The 10029-nt window shown below is 43.8% G+C and overlaps 3 protein-coding genes and 2 pseudogenes across 5 annotated transcripts; all 5 read left to right on the top strand.

The window, feature by feature from the left end:
• The first annotated feature begins 367 nt into the window (after positions 1-367).
• Positions 368-994, top strand: LOC310735519 (histone H1 pseudogene; annotated as a pseudogene). Its single transcript has one exon. The product of its transcript is annotated as a histone H1 pseudogene (transcript).
• A 507-nt stretch (positions 995-1501) lies between these two features.
• LOC310735206 (histone H2A) lies at positions 1502-1940 on the top strand (the record flags this gene model as incomplete). Its single annotated transcript, XM_083557810.1, has 1 exon — positions 1502-1940. The coding sequence occupies one exon, from the start codon at positions 1502-1504 to the stop codon at positions 1886-1888; it is 387 nt and encodes a 128-aa protein (XP_083413936.1). The 3' UTR covers positions 1889-1940.
• A 433-nt stretch (positions 1941-2373) lies between these two features.
• Positions 2374-2847, top strand: LOC310735756 (histone H3.2). Its single transcript, XM_083558817.1, has one exon. The coding sequence runs from the start codon at positions 2391-2393 to the stop codon at positions 2799-2801; it is 411 nt and encodes a 136-aa protein (XP_083414943.1). The 5' UTR covers positions 2374-2390; the 3' UTR covers positions 2802-2847.
• Positions 2848-8388: 5541 nt separating this feature from the next.
• LOC310735232 (histone H4) lies at positions 8389-8700 on the top strand (the record flags this gene model as incomplete). Its single annotated transcript, XM_083557830.1, has 1 exon — positions 8389-8700. The coding sequence occupies one exon, from the start codon at positions 8389-8391 to the stop codon at positions 8698-8700; it is 312 nt and encodes a 103-aa protein (XP_083413956.1).
• A 516-nt stretch (positions 8701-9216) lies between these two features.
• On the top strand, positions 9217-9594 carry LOC310735230 (histone H2B pseudogene; annotated as a pseudogene). Its single transcript has one exon. The product of its transcript is annotated as a histone H2B pseudogene (transcript).
• The last annotated feature ends 435 nt before the right edge of the window (positions 9595-10029 follow it).

Below are 10029 nucleotides of genomic sequence, written 5' to 3'. Positions count from 1 at the left end.
CTGCACAAATGCGCCGAGCGCCGGCTCGAGCTCCAGGCGCGCGGTGCACTTCCGTGCAAAACGCGAGAGACCACTGCTCTCTATTCGGCTATGACGGGCCTCGGGAAACACGTGCAAGCCCGTACGCGCGAAATGTTTGCATAATAGCGCGGGATCTTGTCTTCGGCGTCTTATTTACGACGAGAAACGCTGCGAGAAAACACACTCGCGAGCGTGTCGCGGAGGCACACTCATTCGGCGGCGGCCCGGTTGAGTCTACAACGTTCTCATGCTCGGTTTTAAGACCGGCCTACCAGCAGAGGGGCGGGAGGTTTCTGTGTGTTACACAGCGTATACAGAGTCTGACTCGCACTGAGATACTAGAGAGATGGCAGAAGTTGCTCCCGCGCCCGCTGCCGCGCCGGCTAAAGCGCCGAAAAAGAAAGCAGCGTCGAGGGCCAAGAAAGCCGGGCCCAGCGTCGGCGAGCTCATCGTCAAAGCGGTTTCCTCGTCCAAGGAGAGAAGCGGTGTGTCGCTCGCCGCCCTGAAGAAAGCCTTGACCGCCGGCGGATACGACGTGGAGAAGAACAACTCCCGCGTCAAGCTCGCTGTCAAGGGTCTCGTGCTGAAAGGAACTCTTCTACAGACCAAAGGGACCGGCGCGTCTGGCTCTTTCAAGCTAAACAAGAAGCAGACCGAAGCCAAGAAGCCCACAAAGAAGACCGCGACTAAGGCGAAGAAGCCCGTCGCTGTTAAGGCGAAGAAACCCGCTGCGGCGAAGAAGCCCAAGAAGGTGGCGGCCAAGAAACCTGTTGCCGCCGCCAAGAAGTCCCCGAAGAAGGCAAAGAAGCCTGCAGCGGCTGCTAAAAAAGCCACCAAGAGCCCGAAGAAAGCGAAAAAGCCGGCGACTCCTAAAAAAGCAGCCAAGAGCCCCAAGAAAGCAAAGGCCGTGAAGCCCAAAGCGGCGAAGCCCAAGGCTGCAAAGGCGAAAAAGACAGCGCCCAAGAAGAAGTAAACATGTTTGTTTGTTTATTTCATGTCTTCCTTTACTAAACGGCTCTTTTAAGAGCCACCTATATTTTCCCCCAAAGAGCAACATTTTGGATCCTCCCATGATGAAACTGAAAGCGAATACAAGATAGGGATTTATGATGTTTAAATACACAAACTATGTAGAGTTTCAAAACCACGACAGACACAGGTATAGGGATGCTTATGATTACATGATTTATGTATCGTTGTACACATGTCACATGAATGTTGTTTTCTGAGACCTGTTTCTTCCATGAGCGCGCGTTTACTCCTCAGTCACACACAGAGAGACTAGGGGAGGTGTGTGTGTGTGTAAAGGGGTGCATGGTAGGCTGAGGCTGAATGAATTTCACCATTTGTGATTGGATGTTGATCACATGGTGTTCTAAGCCAATAAGAGAGTGGCTGTGTTGCCTATATCACTGAGTTTTCAGCGCGAAGCATTCACTATTATCTACTTGTTCCTTGAACAAATCTAATTTGCAGCAAAATGAGTGGAAGAGGCAAAACTGGCGGCAAAGCTAGGGCCAAGGCCAAGACTCGCTCATCGAGGGCAGGACTGCAGTTTCCTGTAGGCCGTGTGCACAGGCTTCTGCGTAAAGGCAACTACGCTGAGCGCGTCGGTGCTGGCGCTCCCGTTTACCTGGCGGCTGTGCTGGAGTATCTGACCGCTGAGATTCTGGAGTTGGCTGGCAACGCTGCCCGTGATAACAAGAAGACTCGTATCATTCCCCGACACTTGCAACTCGCCGTGCGTAACGACGAGGAGCTGAACAAACTGCTCGGCGGAGTGACCATCGCTCAGGGTGGTGTGCTGCCTAATATTCAGGCTGTACTTCTGCCTAAGAAGACTGAGAAGGCTGTCAAGACCAAGTAAAGTCGTCCAATGCTGTGTTTGTCAGTACCCAAAGGCTCTTTTAAGAGCCACCCACTTTGACTCAAAAAGTGCAAGTTTGTTACTTTGTGTATGCTTTGTGTATATAATTGTATTCATTCTACAACGTTGCACCCAAGAGAATCACATTTAATAGGGCCCATTGGAATAGTCTAATAATCTTAGAAGCATAAATATAATAGGGAAGTATGCTGGTTAAACAAGGTCTGAAAAGTGAAGCTAAATTGCGACGGCCGTTATGGTGTAACTATAGAACAGGAAAACAGCTGTGCAAGAGAGCCGAGGGAGGGTAGAGTGGTCGGACTGTGGCGCTGACTTGGTCTAAGCCAATGGTCGTCGAGTGACGTAGAGCGATCGATCCAATGCAAGACGAGAGGTTTCGAGACGCCCAATGAACGCAAGGCGTCGTTCAGGCTTAAAAAGCCAACGTTTGCTAGCGCTTTTTATTCTGTTATTTTGTCCGTGAAGTGCAGAGCGCAACGCTATGGCAAGAACTAAGCAGACTGCCCGTAAATCCACTGGTGGCAAGGCGCCCAGGAAGCAGCTCGCCACCAAGGCTGCTCGCAAGAGCGCTCCGGCTACCGGCGGTGTGAAGAAGCCTCACCGTTACCGTCCCGGCACCGTGGCTTTAAGAGAGATCCGTCGCTATCAGAAGTCTACTGAGCTGCTCATCCGCAAGCTGCCCTTCCAGCGCCTGGTGAGAGAAATTGCTCAAGACTTCAAGACTGACTTGCGTTTCCAGAGCTCCGCCGTGATGGCTTTGCAGGAGGCGAGCGAGGCATACTTGGTCGGCCTGTTCGAGGACACCAATCTGTGCGCCATCCACGCCAAGAGAGTGACCATCATGCCCAAGGACATTCAGCTGGCCCGCCGTATTCGCGGAGAGCGCGCTTAAACAATAACTCTGTCCAATACACACAAAGGCTCTTTTAAGAGCCACCGCATTGTCTCAGTAAAACGAGCAAGTCTATACCATGGTTGTTTTAAACAAATGATGATTATATAGTGTCTAGTTTAGAAGAATGGAGCGCTTCAGGAAACACGTCTGATTTTGTGGCTGTGTCGCTGAGCATTTTGTGTTTATTATAGATTATTTTAGTACTTGGCGACAGTAGTAATAAAAAATACAAAAAGCTGGTCGCTTGCTGTTCTGCACGGAACATGACTGCCATCTTGTGGCCAAAGTGTCACTTCCCATTCTCGTGTCCTCGTTTGTATTCTAATGGAGGCAAACGAACCAATAAATTGCATTCATCATAGTATGAATTCTCTCACAGATAACTTTAGTATGAACATTTAAACATGTTTTTTTATGCGTTAGGATCAATTTGATATAACGTGAATCCAAAGCACTATATGTATGTTTTCTTTCATTGTCGTGTCCCTGTGCATATACAGCACGTCCAAACCTGACTACACACACAAATATATAAATAGTGGCCCTCTCCAAATACTCATGGACACTAGTGTAATTTTATATTATATATTAGATTAGATTTATTGTTGTCATTGTGCAAGATACATGTACAGAGCTAAGAGAATGCATTTAGCATCTGCTCAGAGGTGCGTTAGATAGATAGAAATAGATATCTGTATATACATGAATGTGACAGGATGTACAGTAAGGTATATATAGATACACATAAATAAAATAGTAGTGCAGATGTACTGTAAGTAAAACACTGTGTAGAGAATGCGGAGTATACAAAATACAATATGTAACATTTACATATACAGTGATCTAACGGTGTAGTGTAGAGTTCAGTGTGGTGATGGTGGATGGAAATAAAGCTGTCCCTGATCCTGCTGGTTCTGGTGCATATGTTTCTGTATCTCGATCTTGACGGAAGGAGGTTAAACAGTTTGTGACTGGGATGTGAAGTGTCCTTGATGATCTTGTGAGCTCTGCACAGACAACTGCTGTGCCCTTTCCAGACAGTGTTTCTTGTGAATGTCCTCCAAGATGGGGAGCTGAGTGCCAATGATTCATTGGGAGATTTTCATTTTTCATTTCATTTTTAGGGGCCTGAAGCAATGCAGTTGCTGTACCAACAGAAATGGTACAGCTGTAGAAGTTCTCCAGTATCCTGAAGCACAGACAGGACTTTTAAGGTGTCCTCAGCAAACACAGGCGTTGTTGAGTCTTTCTGATGAGTCAAGAAGCTTTTATTGTCATTTCAACCATATATAGCTGACGCAGTACACAGTAAAATGAACATTTCTCCAGGACCCTGATGCTACATTAAACAACAATTCCAGAAACAAAACACACAGGGCGAAGGACTGGTAAGTGTCCTTGTCACATAAAGTGCATGTGTGCAACCTGGTGCAATCAGTGCAAAGACAACACAAGACAGTGCAAGACAACACAAGACAGTACAGGACAAGCAATAAAATACAAAATAGCTCTGATCAGGCCTACCATTCGTGGTGTCATCAGCAAACTGATGAGTGTCTGGGGTTGTCCAGGTGAGTCAGGGCTGATAGATCACTGTGGGAATAGCATCCAGATTGGAAAGAGGTAGGCAATTGCTATTGGTCCAGAAAGAGAGAAAAAGAGAGAGAGAGAGAGAGAGAGAGAGAGAGAGAGAGAGAGATATGTTAATCTAATGTGACATTATTGACTTAGTTACACAGTCCAAATATACTGACACTTTCCATGATATTGTGCAGTATTGGACAAAAGAAGAGATTTAGGAAGAGCAACAACTAAAAACAAACAAACACACGCACGCACACAAATATTTGAATGATCTAGGAACTTGTGACTGTCAAAATAGTTATGGGCACTAGTGCAATTTAATATATATGACGTGTTCTACTGGCCTATTAGATAAACACGAAGCGAGACAAAAAGAGACTCACAGTTCACATTAGAAAGAAACCCTGTATACCATTAAACACTAGTATGAAGTGTTTTTGGTCTATTTTTTTTTAAGGTTTTATTCATGTATGTTGTTTGCTTCTTTGTTTGTTCTGATCTCATCTAAAACTATTAATGCGAAATGGCTGTTCCATACACAATAATCACACAAAATGATGTGAGCATCAATTCCTTTAATCTACATTTTTCTGCAATGTGTAAACATTGCCACACGATGGCAGTCAAGCTCTACAAAGTCCACTGACCTCTGCCTTTATTAGGAATATTCCTGTATACCCTGTATACACTAGTATGAATTGTTTTTGGTCTATTTTTTAAAAATGTTTTATTCGTGTATGTTGTTTGTTTGTTTGTTCTGATCTCATCTCAAACCTAATTCTTCTACTACATCTACTACTACTACTACTACTACTACTACTACTACTACTACTACTACTACTACTACTACGGTTCCGAAGCATTCGGGCCACCACATCCAGACTGTGCAACAGTTTTTTCCCGCAAGCCATCAGGCTCCTCAACAAAGAACTGAACTGAACTCTCTCTCACACACACACACACACACACACACACACACACACACACACACACACACACACACACACACACTTACACACAACTGTGTGAGTGATCCGCACAAACCGGACTCAACACCCATCATACACTTCGTTCACCCAGGTTTCAATACCAATCACACTTTTTCACTATCGCAAAATGTTTACATGCCGTCTGTTGCTGATTCCGGGACTTGTTATTTTGCACAATATTCTGTCCAAATCCTTTGGTTACTGTTTACTTTATTTTTGATTGCTGCTACTGCTGAATTGCGCAAATTCTGTTTACATCTTTCTGTTTACACTGCACCTTATTCTGTTATGACAGGTTTTACTGGCGGAGCTATTTCTATTTTTATATTTTGTTTATTGTGTATTGTCCTGCACTGTCCTGTGTTGTCTTGCACTGTCTTGTGTTGTCTTTTGCACTGTTTGCACCAGCTGCACACATGCACTTTATGTGGCGAGGATCTTAGTTCTCGGCCCTGTGTCTTTCTGTTCTGTACTGTTTGTTTTATGTTGTTTTATGTAGCACCTGGGTTCAGGAGGAACGTTGTTTCATTTCACTGTGTACTGCATCAGCTATATATGGTTGAAATGACAATAAAAGCTTCTTGACTCTTCTTGACTACTACTACTAACCATGATCATACAAATTATTCTTAGTAAGTTGAGGAATGAGTTAAGAATAGGGTTTGATGAATACCATAAATAATAATAATGATTGCTTAAGGCAGCATGGTGTGTAGTTCTGCATCGGTCTTGACTGCTATTGTGTGACCAAATCTAGAAAGTGCACATTTCTCTCTACCTTTTGTTGATTGCCGAAGTCAAGTCAAGTCAAGTCAAAGGAATTGTTCACTTTCTCAATGATGCCTGTCTACACTACATGGTACGTTATTAGGAAATATAAACAGAGATATATATAGCATACACTGCATTTCCTATTCAGGTGAGCGCTCAGTGAGCATACACACTCTTTGTGAAAGTGGAGCAGTTACCAATAAAATGTGTCGTGATGCAATAAGTTCTAGAATAATAGTTTGATTGACAGTTTGTACAAGTCAGTGTGACACTGTCCAAATACATAGAGACCTTACTGTATATTTATTATTATTACAGCATAGGTAAAAGATGCACACACCAAATACTTCTGGACACTAGTGCAGTTTGAGCACTGGGTTTGTTCAGCTTGTCAGCTCCTGCTGTGGTGGAATGATGTTCACGAATGATTTGTGAGTTCCTGTTCCTGCACTCATATTTGCATCTGTATATATCTTTTCTCAATAAAGGAACGTTTCTCCCTTTTTTAAGGTGCCATCAAAATATTTGTGCTGTAAAAGTGAATGTGTACCTTAAGCATCATCTGTCTCTGAAACTTCCTCCTATTGAATTGTAAAAAATAATATGCATATATTTACTCAATGTTCTACAGCCCATGTAGGTACACACAATGCTCACTCATTCTGATGCTTGATGCAAATATTAGCATAATCTCCTGAACTATGTGACAGATGTATGGATACCTGACGACTACTACTACTACTACTACAGTAAAACCCCGTTGTACGAGCAACCTATAGTACGAGCAAACGGAGATACGAGCAAACCTACGCTGCCGGTTCTCCGTTTTCGGCGGAGGGAAGCATCAGTCACTTAGTTGATGACGCATCACTCGGTCGCTCTCGTTGTTCAGTGCAGCAAAAACTTAACTTTTTTTTGTTTTATATTTTGATTTCACTAGAAATCTTGAAAAATGTCCCAAGAAAATCAGTGGTGGTGCTGTGAAAACGAAAGTAAATAGAATTACCATGGAAACCATAAAGTTTACGAGCGTTGTGCGCGTCTCACACTCGCAATCAACCACTACCACATGGGTAAGTGTTAAATTATTTTTACATTACGGTAATTTGCGGTGTATTTGTTTGTTAAAATAGGCTACAAATACTTTTTAGGTGCAGAAATAAGCGATCGAATGAGGTCTCGGAACGGATTAAACCATTTTTCATTCATTCCTATGGGGAAAATCAGTTCGAATGTATGAGCAAATGGACATACGAGCAATTTTCAAGAACGAATTATGCTCGTACAACGGGGTTTTACTGTACTACTACTACTAATACGACTACTACTATTGCTACTACTGCTATTGCAAATAGTACCACATTAATAGAAATGAGAATAATGCTTGTTAATATTAATAATAATCATGGGCCATTCCTACAATAGTCATGCTATATTTCTTGTGTGTTGAAAATTATATTACAAGATTAACACTACCACTACTACTACTGGTAGTAGGTGGCAGCAGGGCAGTGGTGGTCCAGTGGTTAAGGCTCTGGGTTACCGATCATAAGTTCAGGGGTTCAAGCCCCAGCACTGCCAAGCTGCCACTGTTGAGCCCTTGAGCAAGGCACTTAGCCTTATCAGCTCCAGGGGCACCGTATTATGGCTGACCCTGCGCTCTGACTGCAGCTTCCAGATAAGTTGGGATATGTGTAAATCTTTTAATTGCATATGTACAGTAGCTCAATATTTTGTCCCCCATCAGGTTTACACCCTTCTGGTCAGTGGTGGCACAGTGTGTAATTAACTGAAACCATAGTGTGTTCAATATTTTGCATTCCTCATGATGATATAAGCCTACTTAATGCAACAAGAACTGCAATTTGATTTATACTTCTACTGGAATAAAAATTGCAACTGAGTCAAAACAGTTCTGATTATAATCCTCAATGCAAATATTTGTGTGTTGAACTGCATTGAGTGTACCATGCTGTGAGCAAAAACCAAATTAAATCTATTCCACTACATGACTATTACTATGTATATATCACTATGTTTGTGTGGACAAAAAGGAAGTACAAGACTCTAGCATGTTAACGGCTGTGGCGGTTCGCTTTAAAGACATTCTTTTGTGTGATCGTTGGTTTTAGGTCCGCCCCCTCGCCTGTTCTCAAGTAGGTCCTGTGGAGAGAGAATAAATAGGCGGGCATTGCGCGGGGCTTCTTTATTGAGCAGCTTGAATTTGTGAGAGCAGCACCATGTCTGGAAGAGGAAAGGGTGGCAAAGGACTCGGCAAAGGAGGCGCTAAGCGCCACCGTAAGGTTCTGCGCGATAACATCCAGGGTATCACTAAGCCGGCTATCCGCCGTCTGGCTCGCCGTGGTGGTGTTAAACGTATATCCGGTCTGATCTACGAGGAGACTCGTGGTGTACTGAAGGTGTTCTTGGAGAACGTCATCCGCGATGCAGTCACATACACCGAGCATGCGAAGAGAAAGACCGTCACCGCTATGGATGTGGTGTATGCCCTGAAACGCCAGGGACGCACTCTTTACGGCTTCGGCGGCTAAACGCTTATCTACCAAATAACGTCAACACAACGGCTCTTTTAAGAGCCACCCAAATATTACAAAACGAGCTATTGTTTCTTTTAATGTGTGTGTGTGTGTGGCGCGAAGAAGGGGATGAAATAACTTTTTTCAAGTGTATGTGACTAATAGAATTTGAAATAATTGTAGATATATTCTAATAAGGCAAAACCTTGCACCAGCACTACAGTTTTGTTTCAAAGTTTATATACATACTTCACATTTGTTTGTGTGTGTGTGTGTGTATATATATATATATATATATGTGCGTGTGCGCGCACAAAAGGGCGGGCATGGGAACAAAGCGTAGCTCAGGGGCGGGGTAGAGGGAACGGGAGAGGATGGGACGAGGGCGGAGCCTTGTATGATGAGGTTTGAATTTGTGACCAATAATACGACTCCTTTCCCTTGTACGTAATTACAATGCAGGTCTGTAAATAGAGAGGCGGCGAGGCGGCCCTTTTTCATTCTCTCGCAGTTTCCTCGAGAAGCAGCATTATGCCTACTGATCCAGCCAAGACCGCGCCCAAGAAGGGCTCTAAGAAGGCTGTCACAAAGACGGCCGGCAAAGGTGGCAAGAAGCGCAGAAAGTCAAGGAAGGAGAGCTACGCTATCTACGTGTACAAGGTCCTGAAGCAGGTGCACCCTGATACCGGCATCTCTTCTAAGGCTATGGGCATCATGAATTCCTTCGTAAACGACATTTTCGAGCGCATCGCCGGTGAGTCTTCTCGTCTCGCTCACTACAACAAGCGGTCCACCATCACTTCTAGGGAAATCCAGACAGCCGTGCGCCTGTTGCTTCCCGGTGAACTTGCAAAGCATGCCGTGTCCGAGGGCACAAAGGCCGTCACCAAGTACACCAGCTCAAAGTAAAGCGTGTTACGCCGTCTTTAAGATAAAAACCAACGGCTCTTTTAAGAGCCACCCATTTTTTCATACAAAGAGCGGTCTTTTTTGCGCGGGCAGCAATTCTCGCCGCCCGCTCACTATGACCTTTTGTATAACGAGGTAAATAAACAAACATAGCATTAGAGGTACAGTAGTAGAGCACAATTTGAATTTGGGCCGTAGCAACACAGCATATTAAGCATTAGAGCTATTGTAGCAGAACATAATTTAAATAAGAGCCATAGTAGCACTGCATCATTTAAATTGGAGTCATAGTTGGCCAACATAATTTGAATTATAGTGATTTATAGTCATAGCAGCACTGCATAATTAGCATTAGAGCTATAGTTGCAGAACAGCACAATATAATTTAAATTAGAACCATAGCAGCACAACAGTGTTTCCCATTTGGGCCCTAGC

The sequence above is a fragment of the Silurus aristotelis genome (genome assembly GCF_946808225.1).
Source record: "Silurus aristotelis genome assembly, chromosome: 13".
In the NCBI taxonomy this organism is placed as follows: domain Eukaryota; kingdom Metazoa; phylum Chordata; class Actinopteri; order Siluriformes; family Siluridae; genus Silurus; species Silurus aristotelis.
Note: the sequence above shows the minus strand (reverse complement) of the source record. Positions and strands in the feature narration are given on the sequence as shown.

Excerpts from the sequence above, each read along its gene's own strand:
- LOC310735756 (XM_083558817.1), top strand. The coding sequence starts at position 2,391 with ATGGCAAGAACTAAGCAGACTGCCCGTAAATCCACTGGTGGCAAGGCG.